The 13,097-nt window shown below is 30.3% G+C and overlaps 2 protein-coding genes across 4 annotated transcripts in view; one reads left to right on the forward strand and one right to left on the reverse strand.

Annotated features, from left to right (window-relative positions):
• The window catches only part of LOC136092345 (uncharacterized), a 41,058-nt gene extending 37,728 nt beyond the window's left edge, over positions 1-3,330 (reverse strand). For all 3 annotated transcript variants that reach the window (XM_065820363.1, XM_065820362.1, XM_065820361.1), the window contains exons 1-2: positions 3,140-3,330; positions 2,763-2,996 (exon numbers count right to left, since the gene is read on the reverse strand). In XM_065820363.1, coding sequence (XP_065676435.1) covers positions 2,763-2,996; positions 3,140-3,196 — 291 coding nt within the window. In that variant the 5' untranslated portion in view covers positions 3,197-3,330. The remainder of the gene's footprint in view (positions 1-2,762; positions 2,997-3,139) is intronic.
• A 7,177-nt stretch (positions 3,331-10,507) lies between these two features.
• LOC136091948 (uncharacterized) lies at positions 10,508-11,041 on the forward strand. The gene has a single exon (XM_065819668.1). The coding sequence runs from the start codon at positions 10,508-10,510 to the stop codon at positions 11,039-11,041; it is 534 nt and encodes a 177-aa protein (XP_065675740.1).
• The last annotated feature ends 2,056 nt before the right edge of the window (positions 11,042-13,097 follow it).

The raw sequence follows: 13,097 nt of genomic DNA on the forward strand, positions 1-13,097 counted from the left end.
TAAAGTCACATATGGAACGCACCAAAGCCATCCCATAATGGAGAGTGGTAATTATGTGTTTGTTTCATTCGAAACACAAATATAATCCCTTAACAAAAAGAAAAACTTGTCCATGTTTAGAGAGCCTGCAAACGAATTTTATATATTTTTCAACAAGAATTTGCTTTTCGAAAAAAAAAAAGTGTTAGCGGATCATGATTTACACCGCTTAAAACAGCAACAAAATTAAATCAACCGAATGTAGATTAAAAAGATAACTTAACTCGACTTATTTTGAATTTCATTAACCGATATTTGAATAAATGGTCTGTAAAAAACCAAATTGCATTTAAGGTTAAAGCCATGCACAAATCAATTTTTTTGTGTTTGATGCAGAAAATGGTTTCACTGGTTTTTAAAAATGTAAAAAATCACAAACCAAAGCTCAAACTCTTATAACTCAACATGTATATAATTATACTCAATATATATGTTTATAACTCAATAAATATTATCTAATAAAACTCTTTTAATTTTTGAAAAATTCAAATTCATTTGAGTTGATTTTAATCACTTGAGTTTAACATTGTTTAAATTCTCCACAACTCCCAGATTTTTTAAGGGTCACTTTTTCAAAAACATGAAAGAGGTAAAAAATACTTAAGTTGCGCTGAGTGTTCATACTTTCTAGGGTTTCTTAATAATTTTTTAATAATCATATTGGCATTTTTTTAAAACATGAAAAACGTAAGAATAAATAGGTGCGTTGGTTTGACTTTTTTTTTCTTTTTATTTTTATGTTATATAAAATGTGATCGTAAATTCATTTTGGCATTTTTGTAATATATATAAACATAGTTGCAATTGTGAATTTAGATTAAATCATAGAGTTATAATAGACTAGCTAGACGAAGAATAAAGCCGACAACCGTTTGAAATTGTGGTACAGTCCTTAGTAATATGATTATTCCAGCGGCAAGTCAAAATGGCGTCTTAGCTTTAAAAAAAAAATTTTGAAATGTAGTATGTATATTTAAAAACTGTAATTGAAGTGGATTACTCTCTTAAAAATTGTCAGGATAAGTTTTTAACAACTGTTCGAACTATCAAGAAGGAATCACAACAAAAATCGCAATCTATGTAAAGCAATCGATTTTTAAATAGTTCGATTCAGGTATAAATATTAAAGTTTTAGACAATTTTGACTACCAGTTTTTACCTTATTTTCTGCTTCCCTGTTTATCTATACCTTTGTTACATTCTTAAAAAACATTTTTTTAGCAAGAAAATTAATATATTTTTCTATTAATTTATTTTGTTTTGCAGCGTTTTTGCTGGATTAAAAAAATAATTGCTACATTTTATATATGGAGATTTACACTTTATTTACACTTTTGCCAATAAAAAAATTCACAGTCGTAACTTATAAAAAGTTATTACATGACTGGGGTTAGAAAAAGACAAACTTAGTCTTTTCGCCAAGCCCCAAAATTATACCTCTAATACCTGGCAATTTTTTTGCATATATTGGTAATTTACATGTTTTATAAAATGCGCAGAAATATACATGTTTTAAAAAATGCGCTAAAAGAATCAAACTATTTTAAAAAGAAAATTAAAAATAAACAAACCATAAACTGAATAGGGAAACAAACTTAACGAGTGATAAAATAAATAAAAGATAAAAATAATATTTTTTTAATTAAAAAGCGTCTCAATCGTTCAAACTTAATTTAAAAGCATTTCAATTAACATAAATATACCTTCTACCTTTAAAAAATATCTCTTGGTAAATCCGGCAAAAATACTACCAATACTTCTTATTTAGGTATTCATTAATTTAATCCTAATTTATAATTTTATGATTTGTCGTTCAAAAAGCACTTGATAAAAATAAAAAAAAACGAACTCTCGATATTGTTTACTAATTTATATGAACTTCCATTTTTTACTTGAAACACTTTGATTGCTTAAGACGTTTTGAAAAAATACTATCTGATTATATTTTTAAAAAGTGGAATACGATTGGTTTACTTTAAATTATGATGAATACACGGTCTATAATTGAAAATCATTCTACTACTAAGACTATATTATATCTCTTTGATAAAACTTAACGACAAAAAACAAAAAAATATTCTGCAAACTCATTTTCCATGGATTAGTATCACCCGTGCACATAGTCTAATAATAATACAAATATTTTAGAAACAAATCTTAAAAAATCTTTAAAACCTTAAAAAGAAGATAACTAAAATATTTTTTACCTTAATTTTTTTTCTGAAAAACTTTCAGTGATTAAAATGCAGTTAGCTTTTGTCTCCACACATTCACAAATTTACACAGGTTTTACCCAATTCCCCAAAAAACACTCTGTAGATTTAAAGTTATGTTATGGCCCAGTGGGTATGCTAAAGTTAGAAAAACGTTGGATTAGCGTTGGAAATGGAAAGGGCATATAACGTTAGATTCTCAAACGTTACGAAAAGTAATGTTATTTTAACCAACGTTTTAATAACGTAGTATCTCTCTTGAAAAAAAAACGTTAGTGTAACTAACGCTATAACAACGTTGTAGTTATGATGAAAAATAAAGTTAGTGTAACCAACGATATAGCAACTTTAGATTTAGTTGTTTGATGTTGCCTTACTTAACCCAACATATATCAACGCTGGTTGATCCAATGTTGTTTGCTCACTAGAGGTTTATAGAAAGAGAAATTAAAATACTAATTAATAAAAATACAATTATTTTTTATTAAAAAAGATGAACTTTGCATTTACCTTTGATGATGGTGATTTTAAAATTAATGGGTTATCCACTTTATATGTTAAAGCCTGAGGAAAACTAATTGTGTTTGTCTTATCAAAAGTCAAAGTTTTTGTTATAAAACAGTTAAGCGATTCAGCACCAAAACATATCTTAAATTCTCGTTCTTTAATTAGCATCAAAAGTTTAGGATAGGATACTTTAAATGTTTCAAGATAAATCTTCAATTGTGCCGAAGATTCCGATAACTAAAATTTAACATTGAACTATAAACGTTTGATAAATAAGGAAAAGAAAATAGAAACATTAAAATAGTTACATATTATGTTTTTTTATTATTCATGAGTTCAAAAATTCGTCAAAATGTTTATTCATAAATATAAAATCATACCTGTATTGCATGAAAGCAATATAAAATGACTATGAGGAAAACCTTTTCCATCTGCATTTTTTTTATTTATCTTTTAACATGCAGTGAAATGTATTTCCACTTTAATAGCATTTTATTTGCTGATTTGAAAGTAGAAATTTGTTCCTGAAAGCTGAGAAAACTGCATTAGTACATTTCTTTTTAAAAAGTATATTTAGTTTTTATTTTATTTACTGACGTAAAAAAAGAACAAGGTCGTGTTTAAACACCTGAAAGCTGAATAAACTGTACAAATATATATATATATATATATATATATATATATATATATATATATATATATATATATATATATATATATATATATATATATATATATAATAACCATAAATAAAAGTTATATAAAATAAATAATAACAGTATAATTGTTAAAAAGTAATAAAAAAAAAAGTATAATTGTTTGTATATATATATGTGTGTTTGTGTGTGTAGTGCAAGAAGTTGATTCTTACCATCAGAATACCAGTGTATTCATCATACTTGAGTTGCAAATAAATGTATCTTTTTTTTTTTGAATACATTATACTTTTTATTTATTTATCTATTTATGATAGAAAATTTATTTGTAATATTTGTAAAAAAAAAAAATTTGTTTTTACCAAAGATTTATCGGAGACATTTAACACTGTTGGTAACTTTATTGTGTTAGAAAAGTTAAAACGGTGCAGGGCATGCAATAAATTATATTATTGGCTAAAAGATTATCTGTCTAATAGAAAACAATATGTTTAAAGCAATATGTTCAAAACAAGAATTCCGGTATACTGAATATTCCGCGTGGCCCATCCATAAAACACCACCTACATATAACAATATTTTCAAACAAGGCATACTATGCCTACAAGAAAAATTTGAAATAATCACACATGCAAACCAAGAATGTTTTTTAAACAAAAAATCGCAATTGATTTCTAAATGCAGGCACGAAAATAAGTTTCTTCTAAAAAACTATGAAATTAAGTGAGCTGAAATAATAGTTACATTAAATCCCCCTTTTTAAAAAGTATTTTTTTAAAAAAGCAGAAATAAACAATTCTAAAGAATTATTTTTATAATAGTGTCAGCATATTCCACTTACGTGTGAAAATTTACAGCAGTCAAGACATTTCTGACTTGCTGTACTTTAATTTTAGGTATAAATAGAAGTTAAATTAACTTGATTATTCATTTCGGATGAGTCTTTATTGATGAAACTCATAGTTAAATGAAATAAATTTTTGTTAAGTGATTTTCGACTACTTTATATATATATATATATATATATATATATATATATATATATATATATATATATATATATATATATATATATATATAATATAATATAAATATTTAAATATATATATATATATATTTATATACATATATTTATATATATATATATATATATATATATATATATATATATACACACACATATATACATACATTGTTTATAAGAAGTACATACAAGCTAAGCTGGTTAATTTTACCTCATGTATTCTGCTTGTTTGGCGCTGGCTACAATTGCTTAAAGGGATAAATTCAAATAGTGACACATGTGACAAAGTTATAAGTAGTCTGATCTTTCAACCATCATTGATTGAGAAAAGTGATACACGGGTTGATGAACGAGTAAACGTGAATTGTAATTGAATGTAAAGACAACAAAATTAACAATATAAAACAAATTCAATATCAGTTCACTGGAAATTTTTATAAATGGGAACTGGAAAACGAAAATTTAAAATTTGGAAAAATCTTACAAAAAAATTTATGAAACATTAACAGATGCTTGTGAATTGTCAGCAACGCAACGCACGTAACTAAAAGTCGACGATTACCAGATTTGTAATTTACATCTGAAAGAAACAAATAACAAAACAACAAAATTTTAGAAACCAGGTAACTTTTATTATTAAACAATAATAAATTTTATACTAACACACCTATGCATGTATAGTTTCCTCATTAATCTATGGGATGAAATACTCGAGGTTCTCATCCACGCCTTCACTTGGCAACTCATTATTGTCAATCATAAGCAGGTTTTCTGAGTTGACAGTTGCAACATTCTCACAAGACGTTCCACGACAATGCTTACAGGTAGTCACACATTCTAAACCATGTCTTCTACATGAGCATTGAGAATTTGCTGCACACTGGTGAGTAGATGAATTACGGCGCTGACACCTGACAACATTAAGTATATCATCAGGTGCAATTATTATGTCAGTTGTAACTGGCACATAGTGTCCATCAACCAAGTTTTATCCCCAATCTTTAGGTTTTTTGGTAAAATGTCATAAACGTCTTCTGTTGAGAAACTTGCAGATGTGTACGGTAAATGTGGAATTCAGCTGCGTTGTTAGTGGGTGGAAAATTGTCAGGCATTACAGCATGTGTGCTGTTTGACGTAATACGGCAGTACCTATTATACCCTCAAACTATTCAATCTGTCACTTTGTTTGGCGCCATATATGGCAAGAAGAAGTTTTATGCCAGCTGACACCACATGTTGTGGAGTTTTATTGCTTGACCCCAGAATACATGATGTAGCTATTAATTCAGCCGACCTAGTTAGTGTTTTAAACACACCTGTTTTACCATGCCCATACAATGCAGACGTTGAATCACAACCACTAATTGCGTGAATGGTTGGTAGTGTCATCGACGTATTTCGTCCCAGATTTTGACATATCTCAAATATAGAAATCAATTGCTTTTGACTAGTTTATTTTTTGCAGAACCTTATACTGCATGAACACTTCATACAGCTGATGGCCTAATTCCAAATTACAGTGATATAATAGCAGCACTAAAATGTCTGTATCGTTGGCAATCACTGTTACCTTTTTACTGCTCTTGGCTACTTCAGAACAGCTGTTCTGACAATAAGTGTATCAGCATCATCTACAGCCTGTTTTACAGTAAACTGTGCTTTCGTTGGAAACGCTGCTAAAAATTCAACAAACTTCTTTTTATTTCTTTCGTTAGACAGAAATGATGTCTGATCTACATTAGGAGCTCTGTTGCCATCGAGCAGAATGTCTGGTGAACACTTGCCTGCACATCGTTGATGCTCATGACCCTTAATGTCAGGACCATTACAATATCTATCAAAAACTATGATAGTGCTACTGTTGTAATTTGTCTCAACATAGCGAACATACTGCTTTCTAATGTCATTGAAAACAAAACCTCTCACCCACTTAACTCTATGTAGGAGAGAACCACCATCCAATATGAAAACTGACTCTGACAACGGCTTGAAGGTAGCATCTATTGACTTAACAAGCTCAGTCTTCAGTTGCGCCTTTACAGGTTTTCTCATAAACTGATTTTGAACAACGACGCAGGCGTATTGGTTAACTCATAATTGAAATATTTGGAAATGTCTGTACCTCTGCTTATGATAACAACCAATCGGCTGAACAACACACAAGCATCAATATTCTCTATCTATTTTCTTGATGGTATACTGATATTACTTACACGTGTATATTAGCTAGAATCTTCACCTTGTCAGCCTTTTTAATTCTTGTATCAGCGTACGTAATACCATCCATCTTGGTCAATATGCTGCCACTCATATTTTCCGCAGAGTCGCAGTATTCTAGCACATTTCAATTCGCCGGCACATACTTCATAGCTCAATCTACGAAGACGGATATCTACGGTATCAAATTGATCATTCATTTCCAACCACTCCAGCAACTTGCTTATATTGACTAAGTCACGTCAAGCTTGTGACTGACTGATGTCTACATGCTGCGCATCATCAGAGGAGTGATCTAAATTTTTCAAACTCGTCATTGCAGAATATACAGAAGCACATTTTTGCACAGTGCTAACCCACATAACCCTAACACTCTTCGACATGCCTCTACCGTGTGTCAAACCTCCCTTCCCTTGATGGCTTTCATCATCACTTGCTCTATGGCAAGGTCGGTTAACAATCCAGCCCAAACACGACTGCGCCGCCTATCGCTGTGGAAGCCTTCATTCATGAACTTATTGTACAGCCAAGGATTATCTTCAGACAACTGCAGCATTATTTGCAAATACATACGAGCTGACTTGGCATAATTACTATATCCGGTGGCAGCAAATAAGTTCAACATACTGGCTACAGTTCTCAAATGAAGATTCCCAGTCTCCTGTTCTACCAGCTCGCATGAAACATTTGATGACTTCAACATACCTGCAATAATGAAGGCAATATTTTGGTGTCCTGGATGTGTTGGCCAACTTCTCCTTTAACTCATCCACTAATCTGACTAATTTCTTAAGGCTGACTGATGCCTGCAATTGATCAACATTTATTTGTCTGCTTATTATGGCATTGTAAGAAACCTGCAGAGCCTCTAATTCTTCCTCACTTAATTTACAGCCAAATTTGGCCAACTCATCAAAATTATCAGGAAGTTAATTGATTGATGGGTTAGGAATGGTATTGAAAGTGCTATTTTGCATGTTTTCACAACCTTCATCAGTTACGACTTGCTGCGTTGCACTGCTTGGCAAAAGCTTTTTGATAATCGTAATGTTCAGGGCAGAATCCAACATGTAATGACCACGTAATACTCTTTTCACTGCTTTTCCAATCATCATTTGACTGACAGTATTTGGTCCGTAACAGCTCTGCAACAGTATGCTGAGTCTAGAGCCATTCATGACATTGCCCAGGCTTCTCAAAAAACTCATATGCATATGAAACGGACCAAGGCAACAAACAATGTTAAGTTTCTGCATTTGAATTATATCAATAGCTTTGAGCCATAACGGGTGATCAAATGTCACGCAAGGTGTTGGTATGTGTATTTGTTGTGCCTGGTTTATGATGTATAGCAATGTTGAATACACACATGTCACGTCGTTCAGATTCATATCTATGATGCATATGTATTATTGCTTTTGTTGGAACTTCATTACATTTGCTGATGCCATGCATGAATCCAGACCAACCTACTCTTGGATTTGTTTCACTAGAGAACAATCAACCAGCATGCCACAAAACATCCTCAGCAGTAGGTACTGGTTTTTTCATTTTTGCAAGTATCTCCACAATTGGTTTGAATGGCATCACAGTCAATGCTGACTTGCAAGGATACTCGTATGTTTCAATAGATATGGCGCTATTTCTGATAACGTCATTTACATTGCTCCTTTGTAGACGAGATACAGGTAACTCATGATTTCTATCTGCTGCTGACAAATTAGTGTGACATTGTGTTGACATAGAGAAAATTCCCATGCCATGAAATGAATTAAGACCATCAATAGTGCAAACATTATGGTCAACATTGCCAACTGAGAATTGTGTAAAAAATTCGGAACAATTCACTTTTGGCTCACTCTCCTTTAACTATGTTAACTGACTGTTAATTTGCCTCAGGTAAAGCTGAATTCAACAGTTTTGCAGCTGTAACAACTATACGCTCGCTATCCTCTTGCACATTACTCTTCCGCGACTCATATCATTTAGAATTCACTATATACACTGCCATTTTCCGCTTACAAATCATATTTTTTCTACCTTCAACTTCAGCAAAAACAATATGGTCTTTATATCGATCAATTAAGTTAACTTTAAACCAGGCTTAAAAACAAACTTGATCGTTACCTGCAAGTGATCTAGCTTTTTTAGTTCTGTATGTATTGCTCACATTAACTCAGTTAATGTGAGCAATACATTGTCAGACATCTCTAACCACGCACAAAGATTTTCAAATGCCGCATCTTTGTCACTATCAACTGAACGGCCAGATTTTTCAAATGTTGATGATGCAGAAAATTCTGTATGATACTTCGTATGATAAACTGCCTCTTCTGCAACTAGACAATAACATGATTTCAGACGAGCTTGCACTTCAATAGCCCGTATATCAGTTTGTCCTGCCATTATTAAACGCTTTGCACAAGTTTCTAGAACCCTACCTCGAAGTTCAAGTGTCTGAACACGTCTATAATCACATCTATCAAGATGTTTGACATCCTGTATGCATAGTTGTGTGCACAGAAAACATTGAGACTTCCATTCAAGTGGAGTTAAAGATGAGCTTATTATTTTACATGTAACAGTGTTAGCACCATCATTTTTTTCGGCAATCATTCTTTTTGATGCTCGACTAATGCTATAACTGTTTGTGTACTTCTTGCGACAGTCAGTATGTACTTTGACTACTTGTGGGCCAGATAGCAAATAAATGTTCAATTCAGAATCAATATATGAGAGACAACATGTCATTAATGATTCCAAGCCTTTTTTCCCACACAAACAATGTTTTCTGCATCTTGAATATCAAATTGTGATCGATATGTGACACAAACAGATTCGCTGAAAATGGCAGACATTTCGTGTAGCACAATTCTTAATGGGATGCACAAAAGCAGCAAATATTTGTAGCAAAGTAACCAGTAGCTTGATAAACACTTGCCAATATCACAGATGACAGTGAGCTTAATTGAAGAATTCTGCACGCAAACATCAAGCAATTCAAAACATCAGTGTATCTGTAAACAACTACTTTCATCATATTCATCATATGCATCATATACAACAATAAAAAATCCAAACGAATTACCGAAAGACAAACAAACATACTCACCAATCAGCTATTCCACACAGACATAAATGTATCACCAGACAGTTAAACACGCAATTAATCTGAAGAATGAATGCCACAAAATGTAACTCCTGAAATACGCAAAGCAACACACACAGCCTGTAATACAACGGTCTATTTTAACAAACAATCAAATAAAAGTCATATTTTAAACCAATAAACAATCTAGTATGTGTTCATAATTCTAAAACCAGTCTATAAGCAATAGTTTAATCATAAACATTAACATTAACAAAAATGCACAATATGCAAATGGCATATTATCGTTCAGTGACTCTTAAATGCACTTTTCAACAGTTTGCCCAAGGTTGATTACTCTAGATTTTTGCATATACGATGCCAAATATATCTTCTACAATAATCACAACTCAAACCTCTGTACAGAATTAATTACCGGTTTATCAAAATATACTACTGAACGACCCGACTAATATATTTTTAAATAATATATCCTCTTTTTTATTGATTATTGATTTCTAAATAGTATATCTTCTTTTTGAACTGTTTGTATTTTTAAATATTATTCCTTCTTTTCTACTATTTGTGAGTTTATTGGTGATATTACCTTTTTAGATTTTGCAAAAGCTTTTGACTCGTTGCACATAGAAGATTAATTCTTAAATTAGAGTCAAGTGGTATAAAGGGGTTATTTTCTTAATTGGTGTGTGTCGTTTTTGAACAACAGAAAACAAAGAGTAATTCTAGGAAAATACGTACCAGAATGGGAAACTGTAAAAAGTGGAGTACGCAAGGATCAGTTCTTGGTCCTTTACTTTTTATAATTTTCATCAATAACTTAACACAGGGTTTAAATAACAAAGCTAAATTATATGCAGATGACACAAAAGTGATAGCAAAAATAGATAAAAATGATAAAAATTCACATAATAATTCCCTTCAAGATGACTTGGATTATCTCTTCGAATGGTCGACTAAATGGCTATTAAGCTTTAATAGTGATAAATGCAAGATAATGCACATAGGTCATGATAACCCAAAAAATAAATACACACTAAAATGCAATATTAAAGAATTAGGAACCTCTAGAAAAAATCTTAAAGAGACATCGATAGAACGAGACTTAGGTGTATATATTATAAATGATTTAAAATGGGAACATCATATTGAGTTTATTGTTAACAAAGCTAATAGTAAGTTGGGGTTAATAAAACACTCGTTCAACTATATCGACAAAAATACTATGAAACTATTATACATATCACTCGCGCACTGGTTTTTTGATGAGGTGCAATGAAGTCCACAAAACTTTCCTCAATTTCCAATTACCAAATTGTACAAGTTTCATCATTGATATTGACGTACCTGATTATTTGGGTTACCTGCTTCTTGTATTATGCATCTGTAGTACAGTCAAACAGAACAGAGTAGAATTTAGCTTGTTTGAAAATATTTCATTCCTAACTTTCTGCCTGAGTAATTCAATCAGATTATTTTGAATTTGAGGGAAAAAGTAGGACGTTATGGGGTTTTTTGGCATCAAAAAATGCAATGGTTTATACAACAATCAACAATACATCCACTCAAGAATAATAATGGCTTATCAACTTAATCAGCAAAATTTCATCAACAATCACTTTCAAGAAGTCTCTCCACAACTTCAAATCTTAAATTCAAGTACTTTTCTGCTTCAAGGTTTTTTTCGAGAGATTTCCAATCAGAATAGCATCTTTGGTGTTCATAGCTATCTTTAAGTTCAGGAATTCTTGGGTGTAGATCTTTCCAGTCACAAAATATTTTTGAAATTTCTGAGAAATTGTTGGTTTTTGTTGTTGAAAATAACGAACAGTAAAATTAAACAATGAATATTTTTTATTGCTTTACAGCAACCAATAGCAAACAAATTTAATCACTATTGGAAAGAATTTTTTTATAGCATCTTGTGCTTAAGTGTTGCATTCTGTAGTCAAAATCACACAGAGTGTTTGTTCACACAAATTCTTTTCTGTTCCATGTTGAATCCTAATGTTTACAAGTTATTGAATATGTTAAAACTAAGTTTTAAAAACCAATGATTCATTTTTTGTAATCTAAAAAATGATGGTTACCCGACCCCGGCAAAATTAAAAGCTTTAGCAGGGAAAAATCAAGCAAATTTACTCGATTATTCCGTGATAAATTTTTTAGTTTTGCCTTGCTTATGTTTTATATGGTATCTATCACGGCATGATAATTAAAAAAATCATTACAAAACTTATTTGATGGTTGCCATAAAAGTTTGTAATATAGTTTTATACTTACATTTCCTATTTATTGAATACTGGCATATAATTATACATTTTTAAACTCTTATTTACTTCCAAGCAGGTTGAAAGCAACCATTTTTAATTTATGATTTACTTTAAATTAGAGTTTAGGGTCAAAAAACTAGGAAATGCTTAACTGAAAACATAAAAAGTGGGAGGTTGTATATAAAAGGAAAAAATGAAGATTGGTAAGAGTTATAAGGACAGATTAGAAAAAATCGTTGTATCGAACAGCGATTGTTAGAGAAGATTAAAGTAATTTAGGTATCAGCTTGGAGAAACGCAGCAGTTTCAGTATTAAATGCTAGGGGTAAGAAAACTTGAAAAGACTGCCTTAGATATTGTATGAATGAGCTTTAGTTAAGTAAAGAAAATGCTCCAGATGTTTATATTAAAGAAACATCATAAATAAGGAAGGCTAAAGCCTAATCATGATAATGATATCTTAATCACATCTGACCATATCTTTTTACTTTTCATATTTGATGATGATGATAATTATCATCATCATCATCATCATCATCATCATCATCATCATCATCATCATCATCATCAAGTTGATTACAGCAGGAATTACCTTTTGTATAAAGTATATAAATCTACAATATGTAAATATTATTATTTACTCTAATATTTCAATATTAGAATAAATATTGCTACTTGCAAATTAGGGACGTAACGAAAGTTTTAAGTTTACTTTATTGGAATCGAATTACTTTATAGCAAAATGCATACATATATATATATATATATATATATATATATATATATATATATATATATATATATATATATATATATATATATATATATATATATGTATATATATATATATATATATATATATATATATATATATATATATATATATATATATATATATATATATATATATATATATATATATATATATATATATATAGCAAAATGCATACAATATATATATATATATATATATGTATGCATTTTGCTATATATATATATATATTTTGCTATATATATATATATATATATATATATATATATAGCAAAATGCATACATATATA

The sequence above is a fragment of the Hydra vulgaris genome, chromosome 15 (genome assembly GCF_038396675.1).
Source record: "Hydra vulgaris chromosome 15, alternate assembly HydraT2T_AEP".
NCBI lineage: Eukaryota > Metazoa > Cnidaria > Hydrozoa > Anthoathecata > Hydridae > Hydra > Hydra vulgaris.

Bases quoted from the DNA above. Each gene is read 5' to 3' on its own strand.
- LOC136091948 (XM_065819668.1), top strand. From the start codon at position 10,508: ATGGGAAACTGTAAAAAGTGGAGTACGCAAGGATCAGTTCTTGGTCCT.